The sequence below is a fragment of the Dromiciops gliroides genome, chromosome 1, assembly GCF_019393635.1.
Source record: "Dromiciops gliroides isolate mDroGli1 chromosome 1, mDroGli1.pri, whole genome shotgun sequence".
NCBI lineage: Eukaryota > Metazoa > Chordata > Mammalia > Microbiotheria > Microbiotheriidae > Dromiciops > Dromiciops gliroides.
In genome coordinates this window covers 481,639,987-481,657,202 of record NC_057861.1, presented here as the reverse complement: position 1 = coordinate 481,657,202, position 17,216 = coordinate 481,639,987, and the positions used below count along the sequence as shown (strand labels likewise).

Genomic DNA, 17,216 nt, shown 5'->3' with positions numbered 1-17,216 from the left:
CCAAAAATCAACATTCAAATGAATATGAGCAGAATGTGACTCAAAAGTAAAGAAAATGATTTTGTTTGTGGTGGGGATGAGGAGAGAGAAGATTCTTGTCTAACTTACAGAGAACCGCCTTACTACTTTAGAGCCACATCTTATTTATATGTGTATCTATGTTATATCAGCTCTAAGCACAGTGCCCAGCACATAGTACACACTTCATAAATGCTAGTTGACTAACTATATCAATAAAGATACAGATTTAGACACATGCCTGGTAGTGTTATTTACTGTTAAGAAATGACAATTGAGATATACAATGACAACAGTAATGTACTAAAGTATAACTCCAGTTTAGCCTTTGGCAACTTGCAGTTTGGTATATCACTGAACTGGCCACTGAGAGAAAAAGGGTTCTTAACATCTCCAACAATCCAAAGTTTTAATATATTAAAAAATTATAAAGGCTATATATAACCATTAAATATAATACGAGTGGCAGATATTTTCTCAGGTTTCCCCCACTCCTGCCAATGGCAAGAAGCCAGATCATTTTCCTTAATACAATACTGCTGGCAGCTCCATTATAATATGCCAGTTTTAATGGAAAAACTATTCCAAAAGATAAAAGCAGGTAGTGAATACTTAATCCCTGAGCTAACAGTGAGACAATATAACCTAGCCTTTCACATGAGAGAACTCATCCTTTGGGGTATATGAAGAAACAATAAAGAATACTTAAATTCCCCAGTCTTACCCCACACAATCCCTTCTACTTCACTGTAGGAATAAGAAAGATTCTATGCCAAAAGAAGCCCACAATATAATCTTACAAAGGTTACAGTAGGTGTTTTTAATGTTAATTCCAGTTTTATTTCTGGATCTCTTCCCTCTTTTCTATATTTGCAACTATGCATGCATATTAAATACCAAAAGGCCTTATTTCTGAAAACCTAACTAATGAATGGATTTATAGATGTAGATTGATTATAGCTGCACAAAACTACTCACAATAATTCTCTTTATCCTAAAAGTAGCCATTTTTTTAAAACCCAGCCATTTGTCCAGAACTGTTTGCTCAATTATATATAGCTTGCTTTCCTCTCTTTGCAGTCAAACTGGCAAGCTAACCTGGTCCTAAATTTCCTCATAATATGATTATGTAATCCCTCACATTTAATTTTATTTCCTCTCTTTTTTTTCCTTAGGAAATAAGATCAGCTAAATGCATTAACATACAACAAAATTCTAAACATGAGTGATAAAAATGCATACAGAGTAACCTTTAATCCATGCTATTAACTGACTTTATTCTATCTTGGCACGTTTGAAGTAACTCATCTAGGGATTAGTTAGGCTTTTATACACTTCTTTTTATCAGGAGTCTACCATTCTTGATTTAGTTTTGAGAGAAAAGGGTTTGCAAAAACTATAATAATCTCACAGCTGGAGATGGCTGGAAAGTCCGTTAGTCCTCATTGTGCCCTTAATTTGCAATAAGCCTTTGTGCTCTTCTACTCCTCGTTTTACATGCTGAGCAGTTTTATCACTGATAAAGTATTTATAAGCCAGTTATTTTAGATTAATGAATAAACCACTAAACTTTTATGCAAAATGACATTGAATTTTCTCTTTAAAACACTGTAATTTATCTTCAGCGGTCTGATTGCATGAAAATCTTAACCACTTGTAATTTGCTTCAGTAGTTTTCATACCACTATTCCAAGGCCAGATATAATTTTTAAGTAGTATTATTTTCAAACAAAGAGAAATTTTCATTAATGACTGAAGCCTTGAGGCAAACACACTGATCTAATCACAAAGTTGTAAATTCCAAAATTTCATCTTGTACAGTGTCTTTTAAAAAAAAGGACTTTGTTAATCACAGAAATTTGGATTAATAGGGAAAACTTTTGCATTATGCAAAAATGATAACTGCATAACCTTGATATTTAACCTCATCAATTTTTCAAGGTAGATGAACTTTGTTTAATTGTAGACATACCCAACTAGATTTTTATGTCAATAGGTTATTTCCTCTATACATCTTAAATTGTAAAGATAGCCAGTATGTTTAAATAGCTAGTTGTCAAGGGTTGTACATATAAATAATTTTTATAATTATGCAAATATTTTCAGAGTTATCAAACAAATCTCCAGGATAACTTTCTATATTAAGCAGAAAGTTTTCATAATAAAAATGTCTGAAATTGTCACATTCCAAGGTTTGGAGTCACATAGAAATATTCAAGTTAATCATTCTCTGCTATACCACTTCCTGCAAATCAGCAGTTCAAATCATTATCATGGAAAGATTCCTATCTAACCCAGTAAATATGTCTTCAAAATAGAGATGATAGCATCTAATACTAATAGGGTCAAACAAATTTTGTAAAGGCACTAGCAGAATCTGCAGCAGCTGTTTAACTTTGCCTTTATAATATCAAAAGTTCAAGTGATCTAATACAGTGCTGGTCTTTAGTAACCAGATCGTTTCCATTTAATTTTCTGCCAATTGAGTGGATAACGCAAACAAAATTATTCCATAACTAGTCTATTTATTTGACGATCTAATTTTTGCTAACGATTAACTTTTATTCACATGTATAGTCTCCAGAGTCACTTCTTGATTCCAGAGGTGCCAGCCACATAAGATAAAAACCAGATATTTAGCATTCTACATTATTAAAAACCTACTTGAAAACACTATTAATTACTGGGAAACTTTTTAACTATCCAAAAAACAGAATTAGACTAAAAAATAAAGGCACATGCACTTACTCATTATTATAAACCAATTATTAAGCCACAGGTGTTTGCCAGAAATCATATAGAAAGCTACAGAAATCATCTCACTTCGTGTATTCCCCAAAATTCCAATACAAACATCTTTAAATAAACCAAATTTAATTTCTCTAAGATTCTAATTCTCCACACAAAAATAGTAATGTTTTTTGTTGCTTTAAAATAACAAAAAGAATTAAGTATCATACTGATGTGAGCATCTGTTAAGATGCTATGGATAAGAACAAATAATTAATTGAAAAGGTCAAATAAATGACAACAAACAGAAAAGCTTTCCATTCTATTACAGTATAAAATATTAACCTGGTTTTACCCACACATTAACTTTCTGAAAAATAAGGATGATAAAAAACAGTGAGTAGGAAAAAAAAATCTTGTAAATATGAGAAGGCAAAATAACCAAAGTACCAAAGTACTAAGACCCTTAGTTGTGTATTATTTCCCATTGACTCAGGACAAGATTCCCTGCTAGAACAAACCCCCCAAATTAGTATTAAACTAAATGTTTTTTAAGGAGTCAGCATGATTCCAAACTGTCTCAGCTTCTTTTGGGTCAGGCTGGATTTCCAATACAGTCAATCATATTGCCATATTTTAAAGAAAATATATCATAACAATGATTCTAGTCAAGTAAAGCTACTGTGAAGTCTTATTACATGCTACGCAAAGGTATTGGGAACTGATAAAGGATGTGCAACTAAGTCTATGCTTTCAACATTATCTCAAATATTTAAGAATATGATTTAAGTTATGCCTCAAAGTAGGAAAACACAAATATTTGGGAAACTGTCTTTCCTTTAATCGATTTTAGGGGTTTTTTGTTTCATTTTGTTTTTTTCCTTTAATTTAGTTTTCTAATGATGAAAAACTAAGATGAAAATGACAATAAATAAAAACAATTACAACTGAAATGATTTTCATTGATGACTAGTTTAAATTATATTTAAATGAACAACAATAGCACCTAGTCAATGTTTGTTGAATTGAAATCTCACCAAAATTGAAGTTTCATTTAAAACTAGATTTCAAATTCATGGTCAATAAACCTCAGCTTTGAGGAGTTACTCCATAAAATTCTTTTACTGTCAGTCACTGAAATGATTTTTCTTTTTTTAAAAAAGGAAATTCAATTACATTGAATTGTCTCCTCCATATTTTGTGCACGATTTAACTAGTCCATAATCCTAAATCACACACAAGTCCCTAGTTCTCACAGCACATGACCAGCAAGAGGGTACTAGTTCTGTCCCCATGGAGATTCAAGACAAATGGGAAATGATGACCTAGATAAAGAACATTTGGAGCCTAAGTTATTCAAATTTTTTTAAACTATTTTACTCAAGATTGTCCCAGAGGAACATAGTGGGCACTTAAAAATTCTTATTGAACAAGAGTAATGGACACAAAACTGAACGCAAGTTTGAAGATTTTTTTTTTCTTTTTAAACTGATGATGGCAATATACCAGATTTTCAAGACCCTACATAAACCTATGTTACTAGTTGTAAAGCCTTCTGATTTTTTAAAGTTTTTTATACTATTTAACATATTTTTACTTTGCACTCAACTTCACAAAAAGACAATGATTAGGGATGCAGGAGTTAGGAAAATTCCCCCAACATCTTCCAATACTTAAAAAAGCTTATTCAACAAAGATTCTCTAGAGAAAACTTTGAATCGTTTTTCTCTTCTAAGTAAGCAAATAACACAGGGCACTTTTCTCTTCTAGGGTAGGCACCCTGTCTCTTTAATTCTAGGCCTGGCCATAGCCCACACTCAATGAAAGCCTATGTTTGCTTGGCCTCATCCCACGATGTCAAGTAGCTTTCTTGCTATTGAATTTCAAGATTATTCTTTTGGATCACTTGCCCTTTAGTTTTTAAGCATGCCAAAGCAAAAATAATGTCTTTTTTACAACAAGTAAAAAGAAAGCCTTAAGTTATTCCAAAGTCCTCTAAGTACAGAACACCTTGTTCTAGGCCCCTTCTCACTAGGAAATTATGCTTCCAATTATATACAAAACATACACCTTATATGTGTCCTATAACACAATACATGTAGTAAGTACTTAAACAATTCTTGATTTGAGTGTCAGTGATCAAACACATACACACATAGACATGCTTGTTACTATAAATTTGCCTCTGTTCCTATACTAACAGTCTCATACATATAATAATTACATTTGCCACAAACTTTGAAGACTCTGCCATACTCTCGAAAAGTATTCCTTTTTTCATACTCCAATACTGTAAGTTTTGCTATAGAGTATTGTAACATTAAGTTACAATTTATGTTGTTTCATCCCTGAAGTTTAAGCTTTATATATTATTGAACAATATACTAAAAACAATCAGCTAAAAATTAAGGAGACCAATTCACCATGTCCAATAACAGAGATCCTTTGTTTTATTCCCATTCAAATACAGTTCTCCCTTGGAGAATTTAAAACCAACTTAATAAATAGCTGCTGATTAACTGATGAACCTACTATTTAGAGGTCACAACAAAGGAAAAGAAACATTACACAATATTGATCATCTTTTCAATATCCACTGAATATAATGCTACGGTCTGTAATTGGTAACAAAAAGAATTTCATTTGACACTTCCATTTAAATAACTAATCAAGAGATACCCAAATAAAAAACTCAGCTTTTGGTAAAACTTTGAAAATACTGTGTATTCTAACAGACTTTCAAAGTACAATTTCAAATTCTCCTCTAATGATATTATACCTACTCTCACAAAGTTATTCCTATTTTCACTATTTCATTATGTAGCCAACATGAGCAATTATATCATAATTCACATAGTTTTAAATACTTAAATAGAAAAAGGGTAATTTTTCCATGGATCATGGAATCACAGAATAAATCATTGGCTTTAAAATTGGAAAGGGCCTTAGGAGTCATCTAATTGAAACACTTCATGAAGTTTTTAATTTTACTATGTTTAAGGTAAGTTTATCCCACCTGTTTTATCATATTCACTGAATATAATGGAAAATTCATTTTCATTATGAAAATAGTTGTTTTTTCTTCTCTCATAAACCAAGTAACTACTTAAACCATGCACCTAACATTAAAATATCTCCTATAAACTGAATGCTTAAACTCTCTAACAATAAAAACTTTTTCACCTCCTGCAGTTGATTATATTGCAATTTTGGGGGTTGATAATTACTGTCTCAAAATTATACATTTAAATATCATCAACATTAACTCAAAAGTCACTTCCTTGAGAAACAAAATCATAAGCACAATTTCATCCAAGAATAGTATCTTCCTGTGGCCAAAAAGTAAATATATAACTACAAATCAAAATGAATGTTACTAGTAAGCAGTCATCCAAGTTTCAAGCAGCAATATGTAGCATTTCAGGATTTAAAGTACATGATGTGGCATGAGCAAAATACATGGGACAGGGAAATCTCTGGATTCAGAACACAGGTGCCATCCATCCTGTATTAGTAACTTATGCTATGTGAAATTTTTTTCTAGTAAATGTATGAAGTTAGAGATTCTACAAAAATTTCCTGCAACAAACAATGAAAAAATAACAAAGATGCACCTATCAAAAAGTCTCATTAAAATACAATATAAGAAATATGAATCACATTAAGCCTCCAAATAAACTTTTTAGATGGGGGGGGGGGGCCGCGGGCGCGAGGAGGCGCAACAGGGAAAAAGAAAAACTAGGTACCTGTAATTTCACTGGTATACTGGTATAGGGAGCTCTCAAGTGAGGAAACTCCCTCTACCAAAGCAGGTCAGCATCTTCTTTGCAAATTCACCCTTATGAGAATTGCCTAAAGCACTCAGGGGTTAAGTGACTTCTCCCAGGTCAGAGAGCTAGTATAAGTCTGACGAACTTGAGCCATGCAAGGTCTTCCTAACTTCTGTAGCCAGTACTATATTTTCACTAAAACCAACTGCCTCGCAGCACAAAGGCTTTTAAAGTTACAGTTGCAGTCGAACTTACCCTATTTTGAGAATTTTAGCATTTTTTGATGTTATAGCATTCCATTTACAGGATAAGGAAGATAAAAATACCATGTACACAAATGGTAGATATTTCTCCTTTTAAAAATGAATTATAATTATCAAACACATGTGATATGAAGTATTTCAGGAAAATATTCAAAGATGGTTTTCATTTAAAATACATGAAATATTAAAAAGTTTCTCAGAGATGGATGAAGTTCCTACATATTACTCATGTCCCCATCAGGAATACAGTAATTACTTTTACTGTAAAATAAAGATAATCTACTACAAAAATCCCTGTATATATTTCTAACAGTGCAACTGCACTCAACATGCAAAACAGGTACAAAGGGATCAAGTTGGATATATATAAAATTACATGAAGATTAACAATTCCAGTCAATTTCAGAATACTCTACATCAATTTCCAAAAATCAAATGATAATTTCCTTTAAAAAAACTTATAGGAAATTATACACAATAAGCATGTTTAACATGTAATGTAATAGTCAAAAACAAAGGGAAAGATTCTTATTTCCTGACATTCAATCTTTAGGAAATTTCTTTTTAAGTTTCTCAGACATGTCCCAAGTAAATGAATTTGAGATTCCTGTCAAGACATTCCAGATACCTCAGGAAGATACAAAGTACCTTCTTTATCAAATAACAAGCCTTAAAACCAAGTATAATCATTGCCCATTGAAAAAATTATTTTAAACAATACATGAGTGCTTTGTAGGTAGACAGCAGAACATATTGTTTTCCATTAGAATTTTGAAATAAAGATCCAGTGAAAGAAAGATTTTCAGTGGTCAGAGATTACAGGGCAGTTCTAACTTTAAAAGATAAAACAGGGGGCAGCTAGGTGGTGCAGTGGATAGAGCACTGGCCCTGGATTCAGGAGTACCTGAGTTCAAATCCGGCCTCAGACACTTGACACTTACTAGCTGGGCAAGTCACTTAACCCTCATTGCCCAGAGAAAATTAAAAAATAAAAATAAAAAAGATAACACAGATCCAAGACCCAAGTTACAGAAATAAAAATGCAAACACCTTATCCTGTAAGTATGGGGTGATGGATGGCATAATTGATACCAATACAATCAGAAGATAATCATTTTGAAGATTCTCCATGTCCTTTATTTCCACTTTTCCTCACTGTAAACCAATTTTTACCTATTTATTTTACTGGTTTGATCTGTAGAACAGGTGAAACTTTAATCAGTCAATAAACTTCCTGTTGGATGTTTTTGATAGAAAAGTTGATGTAGATTAATTTATTTACTGACTCTAAAAATGAGATTTGAGTGCTAGAGATCTTAGGTTTTCTAAATGCTCATCTCTTTCAACCCATTACCCAACAAATAATTAAAAAGTGAATGCTCTGGTTATAGAAAATACAAACACCATTTACAAAAATCATATCAAACAACCAACTATTAAAACATAGGCTAATTCTTTCACGTTCCCAGTTTCTGGCTATAGAAATGAAAATAAATATAACTCAAAAAGCACAGTCCTATCGATCCTAAGAAAATCTAGAAAAAATCTGCTTTATTGTGTCCAAGCAAGAAATCCATTCTCTATCATATAAAAAAGCTATTTTTCATAAATCTAAAGTAAGGAAAATTTCCACATCCATAAAAATTTACCTAATTTTTAAAATCCACAAAAGAGTAGTTACAAAATGGGCCTGAAGGAAGGGCAGAAATGCAAAGATCAACAGCTGTTAATTAAGCTTTAACACACTTAGAAAAATGGTCCCTTGGTAGCCAAGAGCTTTCCTATAAATTTCACATGGAGTTTGTTTACACATCATGCAGTCAACTACTAGGAATATAGAAAAAACTGAGCTTTAGTTTGTTACACAATAAATAATTGCATGGTGGATGGTGGGAGGCAGGCAAAAAGACTAAAACTCAGTTTAGCAATGAATGCTACCCCCCCTTTTTCTGCCTGTATTCCATAATAAAGCAGATTTTTTTCTGAGTTAAAGTATCTTCCTTTAAAATACATGAAGCAAAAAACAATCTAATTAAAAAGGTAAATTACAGGCAACAATCATTTCAGAAAAAAAGAAGGGGGTCTACACTCAATAGGATAACATTCCAAAAGATAACAGAACTACAAATTTAGATCCCAGATGGTCTGGAAGGCAATTCTAACAAGATATAGATAACTTCAGTTTTTCCACCTCTATATAACAGAAAGGTAAATTTCAGACATAGGCTTTGATTTTGATTTTATACCATGTCATTATATCTTTTAATGAAGTGCATAAGTCAACTTTGTTTGCACCCATATATTCAAGGACCAGCAACAAAAGAAACCAACAGTCAAAACATCCAAAGAAAAAGAGAGAATCTAGCCACATATATGTTTCTGAAAGTTCTTGACCTCACTAAAAACAACCAAATCCCAATAGCCAATTCTCTTATCTTCATGAGCAGTCACCTTAAAACAGCTGCTAGTAATACATCAGGAAAGGAGAAATCAAAAGCAAGGAAGAAGCTTAATAAATTTGTTTCCCCACCCCCCCCAAAAAAAAACAAAGAAGGCTTTCATTATTCAGCTACTCACATTAATGAAGTATTTTGGGAGGGGGGGGGGGTAAGGTCAATAAGAAGCCCACAATAAGGCTGTCTTTAAATATTCAAAACTAATGGTTATCTAAAATAATCAGACAGCTAAAAAGTGAGGTACTAGATAGATTAAAAGGTATAATGTAGTCTAAATTTAGGTCTACAGATAATAATGGGCAAGTTATAAATTATCCCTGCAATATTATGCTGTTATTGGTACTTTAAGAAAAAATTTATAATATAGTCTACCTTTGGGAAGGAAAAAAAACCTAAGTGAATTATTAGCCCTCGTAAAAGGACTGCTACAGTGCTACAAAGACAAATAGTCTGTGTAAAGACTATCTTTCCTTCAAGATTTAAAGAACTTGGCAAAAGCAACTTTTGATAAAATTTTATTTCCATTTCAAGATGGAAAAACAATTTCAGTAATGAAATACATGTGTATGTATGTATACACACATTTATGCATACACATGCATAATACTTACACACATTTGGTTATAATTCTAATTAGGCTCAACAAATGGGTCCCACAAACAAACAAAAAAAGGTTGAATGACCATTTGTTGAATATACTACAAAAGGTATCTTTAATTAGAAACTTTAATTAAGATTCTGTGACTTTGTCATTGTGTACAAATATTAAGCATGAAAAGACTTCAGACATAGTCTCATTTTTAAGTTCCTGACATCTCGGAAGAAGTTACAACCTGAAAATCCCAGTTCATTTAATTTTATGCCCAAATGGATTCTGTGCTGGTTGCTAACAGTTAAGAACTCACTAATTCATATAAATTCCAGTCTTTTTCTTTGAAAACCCACATCAAAAACATCAACAGATGACTAAAGCACACAAATGATCCTTCATAGAATCTGAGGCCCACAGGTGGAAGGGACCTTAGAATTCATTGCCCAACATGGTCATTTTACAGATGAGACCAAGACACAGAATGGCTAAGTAGTACAAGGGCCAATGGCTAGTTAGTGGCAGGTCTTTCTTCCAAGATTATCAGAATAAAACTAACGACGGATAGCTAACTAGTAATGAAAAGTTATTTTAACTGAAGTGACCAGCCATAAAAATAATAATGCTACAAACTTATCACAGGCAGTTATTTTTAAGCAACTGAAAAATGACACATATAAGGTCAACATTGTATGTTTCAATATTCAAGTAAAAATAAAAGATGAAAAACTGCAAGTTTCAACAAGTACAGAGATGGATTTCTCCTTTCCTTGACCAAAATGTCTCTCTACTACACTTCAATACAACCAAGACCTTATTGGAAAACAAGCAGAAATTGGTACAACATTAATTAGGTTACCCTTATCGGCACATTTCAATCATAAATCATATGAACCCAAACTGGAAAAGACCTTAAGAAACATCTTTTTTACAATAACATTGTTATAGCATGGTTCAGTCAGTCATCATTCTCCTTACAGACTTAACTATAACTATAAGGTTGTTTTGGTTTCCCATCAGACCAGTTACATGGGAAATGTTTAAAGATTGTTATTGGGTTTTTTTAACCAACAGTTAAAAGCATTCACAATGCCATAAATTGACATTTTCTTTCCTTTCTCACCTCTGAAAATAATTTTAAATAAATTCACAATTTTCAAAACTGTTGGAAAAAATGAGCATTTTTTTCTGGGTTTTGAGTTAGGAAAACAATATTTATTATAAACCCAATTACATACCAGGCCCTGGGTTGAGGATACAAGGCTGGGGGGGGGGAAAAAAGAAATCTCCTCTCATCAAGTTTACTTTCTATCTGGGAAACAATATATACGTTTAAGTACAAAATACATACAAAGTTTATACAAAGCAAGTCGAGGGCATGAGACAAGCTGCTTAGGCGATCAGAAAACAGCTCCTGAAAAGAGTCATTCCATTTCAACTGTTTTTACTTGCTTACTTACACACACATTCTTCATCCATGGGTAGAATCTCAAACCAGGCAAGTGTAGGGAGAAAATCAAAGGCACAGATCACTATTGTGTCTTGTGTATAAGTTTTTTCTTCCACATCTTCTCATAAAAACCCTAATTATTCTTCTAAGTTAATTTCTACTCCATGTCTGAACATCTTTCAGCAGTGATTTAAGTCAATAACTAAAGATGTATAAAGTAAGTACATGTGCTCCCTGGTTACCTTTACGTGGGTATCCATATATGATGTGCTTACTGCCTTTCCAAATGCAACAGATAATCTTCAGGGTTAGTGCCCTGTCTATGCTCCTTTGTAGAGCACACACTGCAACCACACAGTACCTTAAATAACTTCCACACTCAATAGACATTTGTTGACTGAATAAACATTACACTCAAATGGCCCCTGAACTGTGATAAGTTATAGCATATACAAGGTCTTCAAAGTCCTTGATGTCCTTTTAAAAAACTTTTAGATTGTAATAGCTTATGTTGGAAGCATGAAAGAAACATTACATTATTTCTAATAAAAGCATGAAATTTTCTTCTAGTTTAGAGGACCAAAGGAATTAGACTTAGAACAAGAAGCTACCTTAAAGGTAACCTAGGCCAATCCCCTTATTTTATAGGGGAGAAAACTAAAGAGCATTGAGGTTAAGTGACTTGCCCAAGGTCATTCAAGTAGTAAGAAGCAGAACAAGATGCTAAGATGTTTTGGAATTTCATATACTAGATATGCCAAAGCCATATTTTAAACTAGTACCGGTATCCCTATTGTTCTTTGTCATAGGATCTAAATAAAATTTTCTTTTACATACACAATTTAGGTTTAAAAACTACATAAGGATCCCTCCCCCCCAAAAAAAAACAACCTACATAACGGGGCAGCTAGGTGGCACAGTGGATAGAGCACCCAGACCTGAAGTCAGGAGTACCTGAGTTCAACTCCGGCCTCAGACACTTAACACTTAACTAGCTGTGTGACCCTGGGCAAGTCCACTTAACCCCAATTGCCTCACTAAAAAAAAAAAAAAAACAACTACATAAGGACTTTGAGGAAAACACATTGATCACTTTTCTTTGGAAAATATGCAACCATTCATTTCACTGTGGCAACTTTTGGATAAACTATATCCTCCCCAATAGCTTAAGGCATCAGTAATTTGAAGAAATAATAAGAAGCTATAAGAAGAAAGGACCCTGGATAATTTAGAAAACACAGTAATATCTAAAATTTAAAATAAAGTATTATGGTAGTATAATATGAGTTAGGAAGGAACAAGTGAAGTTGAGGCTATAAGGTAACTAACATTTAAAAGAATTCTGCCGGATTCTAAGAATCTCAGGGAGAGAATGGATCTTTCATGCTACATGGCACATGGCCTTTTCTTGGTGGGGAGGTGGACATGATTCAAATAGGTGAGAAGAGTTTAAATAATGCAAATAAAAAGCATAACATAGGAAAAGAAAATCTTTTATAAAGGATGATGCAAAGCGCTATGATTCAAAGACCAGATACATTTCTATTGCTTTAATGAATGGAAGTCAAATATTAAAATAAAAGTTTCTTCTTAATTGAATAATTGGCATGATTAAACCCTAAAGTACTTCCCTGTCTGGTTCTGCCCTACCACCACCCCACTAGCTGTTTCTACACTTCCCCCCCCCCCCACACACACACACACACCAACAGGTAAACACAGAAAAGCAAATATTCCAATTCGTACTGATGAACCTATATAGCGGGATGAATACTATGGCAAATGGTTAGAGGAAAAAAAAGATCAATAGTCATAGAGCATTCTCCCCAACCACCCAAAAAATAAAGTGTGCTGTGATACCTGTTTACATGGCAAGGCTATCACAAGGAGAAGCAATGATTCCATCAGTCTATGAAAACCTTAATATTATACTGGACAAAATGAGATGCCTTCCTTTTGTGTGACTAGCCTTTCATGAGGAGGGGAAAAGGCAATAAACCAGCACTGCATGGATTCAATCCTACAGTCCATAAGGAAGAACTTTACATGATGTTCAAAGATAGAATTAATATCAACACATATAAATCGATTCAAAACCACACCTTCATCACAACATAGTTTTACTTTTTAAGTACGCGGGAAAGCAACAGTTCTTACTTCAAAATGCTAACTATTATAGATGATTACTTTCTTACAAGCAAAGTTTTGCAAAAACCTTACTTAGGACATGGAATGATGTGAGCAGTCAAACATCTTAAAAGGTTTCCCCTTCCCCAACCCTATCCCGGGTGCTTTGTAAAAATTTGCCAAAATGATTTAGCGGATAAATTCAACATTAAAGATTAAAATCAGGATTAGAGAATGCTAAATCAAAGTACAGCTTCTAGTCTTAGATTTATTGTTTTATGCTCTTCTATCTCCCTTTTTCCTCTAAACCCCCCCCCCCCAAAAAGGGATCTGGCTTCAACTGGAAAGCCATCAAATTATACCAGTAGTCAAATTAGCTTACAGAATTATACGACTAGTCATCAAATTAGCTTACAGAAAATAATAAGCAACAGATTTAATATCATAAATGTCAACTGAACAGATTGCAATGCTAGAAATAGCTATAATTAGAAAGAAAGTTCACTCAAATTCACATCTTACTGCAAATGAAGGCATTAATATTTAACATGAAGCACTGTGGATATGCTTTATATATGGTCAAAGTAGACTATTATAAATCCAGTTCAAATAAATAAGCATGGAGGTTTTATTTTATTTTTTATAACTAGGTAGTTTTAATAATGACACTACCACCTGCCTAATTCCTTAACAGTAGATGCTCTAGGTCTCAGGCAACAGCATTAGATCAAAATCTAATGCTTTTAACAGATAAACTGACTATAAGTGGTTTTCAAATGCAGATCTCCTGGACATGTCTTAGTGGAAAGAGTACAACTTCATTAATTTGAATCCCACCAAATCAAAACTCAAAAAAGGGATATGTAATTCTAATTAAGTAAAAAGGTTCAAAGTATTGTAATTTCTTCCTCTACAAAATCTCAGAAGATTACTCCCAAGGAAAAGGAAATCTGGTTTTTCAAAACTACAAAAATCAGCAGGTTTTTCAAAACAATAAACTAATGATTAAATATACTTGTAGATCCAGTATCCCATTCTTTTATATTTAAAGATCTCTGTGTTATAGGATGTATTCCTATGATATAGATACATATATGTGGATGACACTTAGATGTATCTGAAATGTGGCATATTATGTATGATAATTTTACATAACTTATATTGTCTACTAGTATTCATTTTTATAATATGTACTACTTGGAAAAAAATTTTAACTACATTTCTTTTAAAACTGTCCATAGCTCAGAGTTTTCAATAAGTCAGATTGGCATTTCCCTCATTACTGAGATTTTAGCATGCCACTATGATGCAGGGCCTTAAGAGGACAAGTGTAGATTAAGAAATTTCTGGTATGCCTATCATCATTGTTGTCATTTTGAAATTGTCTTATTTTAATAAACTGAAATCAGTCACAGGAATGAGTGGCATGTTTGGTGTTGCTTGAACTTACAACTGTTCCCAATGAACAGAGAAATGTTCTCTTACAATCTGAGTCATGTGTAATTACAATATGACAAGGTCTCTCCCAGGCTATGTAAGCTGGCATTTTTCCCAGCACTTGTCACATCATGGAAAACACACATACAAATAAAAATCTAAAAAATAAACATTTTAAAACAATGGCTTACATGGCTCTGTTTGGTTGTGTGGGTGAGTGGGTGTGTTTAAGATATAAAAGTTGTCCACACCTGAGCATACACAAAAGTATATTCTACCAACAACCGGACATCTCACCCTTGAAACACCAGAAATTGTCCTACTATTAAACAAGCAGCACACCACACCTAGCAACAATTCCCAGGTCTGGGCTGCAGAGTCATGTTCCCTCAGGCTGGACAGAAAATCATTAAGTATAGGAAATAAAGGAGAGTGTCACACACCACACACCCACTAGAGCAGAGATGGAGCTATGTGGAAAACAATTCTTAATCTTGAAATTTCTGAATGCCAATCTGTTCATTGTCACAGTATATAAACAGTTACCTCAAATGTTGTACTCTATGCCAAAAAAATTTTAAATTGGGCTCTTTCTCCCAAAACATCAAATATTTCTTTAAATAAACTGTGATTTTTTTAACATCCTAAGTCAATAGCAGTCAGATAATGGCAACCTTGGGTACCAACAGTCTCAGGGGTAGATGGTTTCTTTTGTTAAAAACACTACAGTGACTAACAAACCCCAGAAGAAAAGATAGTAAGAGCCATCATACCCAATCCTGTACAGTAATTAAGACCTGACAGTCTACTCAGTATCTCGACTTTGAGATACAAAATAGGGTTCAGTTAAAGAAAGAGAATTATTTCTCTGGTTATGCTTGGATACAAAATCCAACCTAAACAGTTCCTACTAGGAAGGCGTATTCCTTGTACTAGAAATGTAATTCATTTATTAATCATCAAACAAAGCCTGTCAAACTCAACTTCTCCTATTTGTAAAGAGCATTACAAACTAAGTCAGGAAAAGAAAACACAACACAGCACTTCACCACTTGATCTTGGGAAACAAAAAACGCATCAAAACAACCTCTGCCACCTCTACACTCGACCCTGCATTTCTCCTTTCTTTATTCACTGCCTGTATGTTCAATAATTCCCACATAGCTCTAAGCAGAATGGATTTATTATGATGTTGTTCTAAGGAACTGCAGGAGTTCTAGATGCCAATAAAGATTACAGATCAAATGGGAGATAACTACTAACCATTGTGTCTACTTAGATAAATAAACCTGCTCACAAACAAAGCACCTTATTGTAGTGGTAGTGTTACCTCCACTAATCCAACTAAAACAACCAGACAGTAGCTTCCATGAGGGTGAAAGAAACTGATATTGAGGTTACCCAAACCTCTTTCCCCAATATCCTGTGACATTACAAACTGTCTTGTTTGAAAACTGTCTTGCCTTGCACAGAAAAACGTTTAAAATAGTACAGACTAGGCAGGATTATGCAAACTCAAAAAAAAAGCCAAAGAAACAAGGTGGTGAAGCCTTCAAAGCAGAAGGCAAGTCTTCCTTCTGAAACTTAAGAAACATTTTCACAAAACAACCTCAAACTGCAAATTCTTTCCCTAAAGCTAACATCGGGACCCCACCCGCTTAAAACACTCAGTATCTAGGCGGGACCAAGTGCCATCTACAAGCAGGGAAGATTAAACCTTTATTCAGACATAAAGATAAGGCTGGAAAGACCTAGTAGAGAGAGGGAGGAAAAAAAAAAGAAGTCTGTGGTAACCTTCAAACAACGTGCTGTATAAAGCAAAGATCGATGCTAGGAACACGGATACCTGAACAGGAAACAAATATTCACGATGCATTTTTATTTTTAAAATACTGCAAATCAAATTCAAGTTTGGTTTCATTTGTTTGTTTGTTTTTTTCTGGGAAAACGCGAATGCCATTTATTCTCTCCAGCCCCACCCCCAACCCTTAACGACTGTACCATCCACACAGCCTAAGCTGCTAACCCCAGAGGACGGACTGACGAATTCTTGCTTTGGAAAAGAAAATACTGTACACCTGATGGTCCTTTACATGCGGTGACTTTTGAAAAGCCAGAGAGACTGAGCTGGGAGCTTCTTGCTTCCTTGCCGCAGCAAACACCCGTCTGAGAGCTCAGCAAACATACAAGGAAGGAGGGAAGGAAGGAGGAGGGGAGAGAATCACACTGGCAAAGTCAATTGTTTTCCCCTTTGCTCTCTTCTAAAGCAAATACTTAAAAAAAAAATCAGCACCCCCTTTGTATTTCAGCCCTACCTCTTTTTGGCCTAGGAAAGCTTTCATGCAAGTGAAAGACGACTTTCTCCACAAAGTGCTG

At 33.8% G+C, this 17,216-nt stretch overlaps 1 protein-coding gene across 4 annotated transcripts in view; it reads right to left on the bottom strand.

The window, feature by feature from the left end:
- The window catches only part of MLLT3 (MLLT3 super elongation complex subunit), a 294,509-nt gene that overhangs the window by 275,290 nt on the left and 2,003 nt on the right, over positions 1-17,216 (bottom strand). For all 4 annotated transcript variants that reach the window (XM_043977572.1, XM_043977575.1, XM_043977574.1 and 1 more), the window contains one exon: positions 17,156-17,216. This exon is cut by the window's right edge and continues 120 nt beyond it. In XM_043977572.1, the coding sequence (XP_043833507.1) occupies positions 17,156-17,216 (61 nt within the window). The remainder of the gene's footprint in view (positions 1-17,155) is intronic.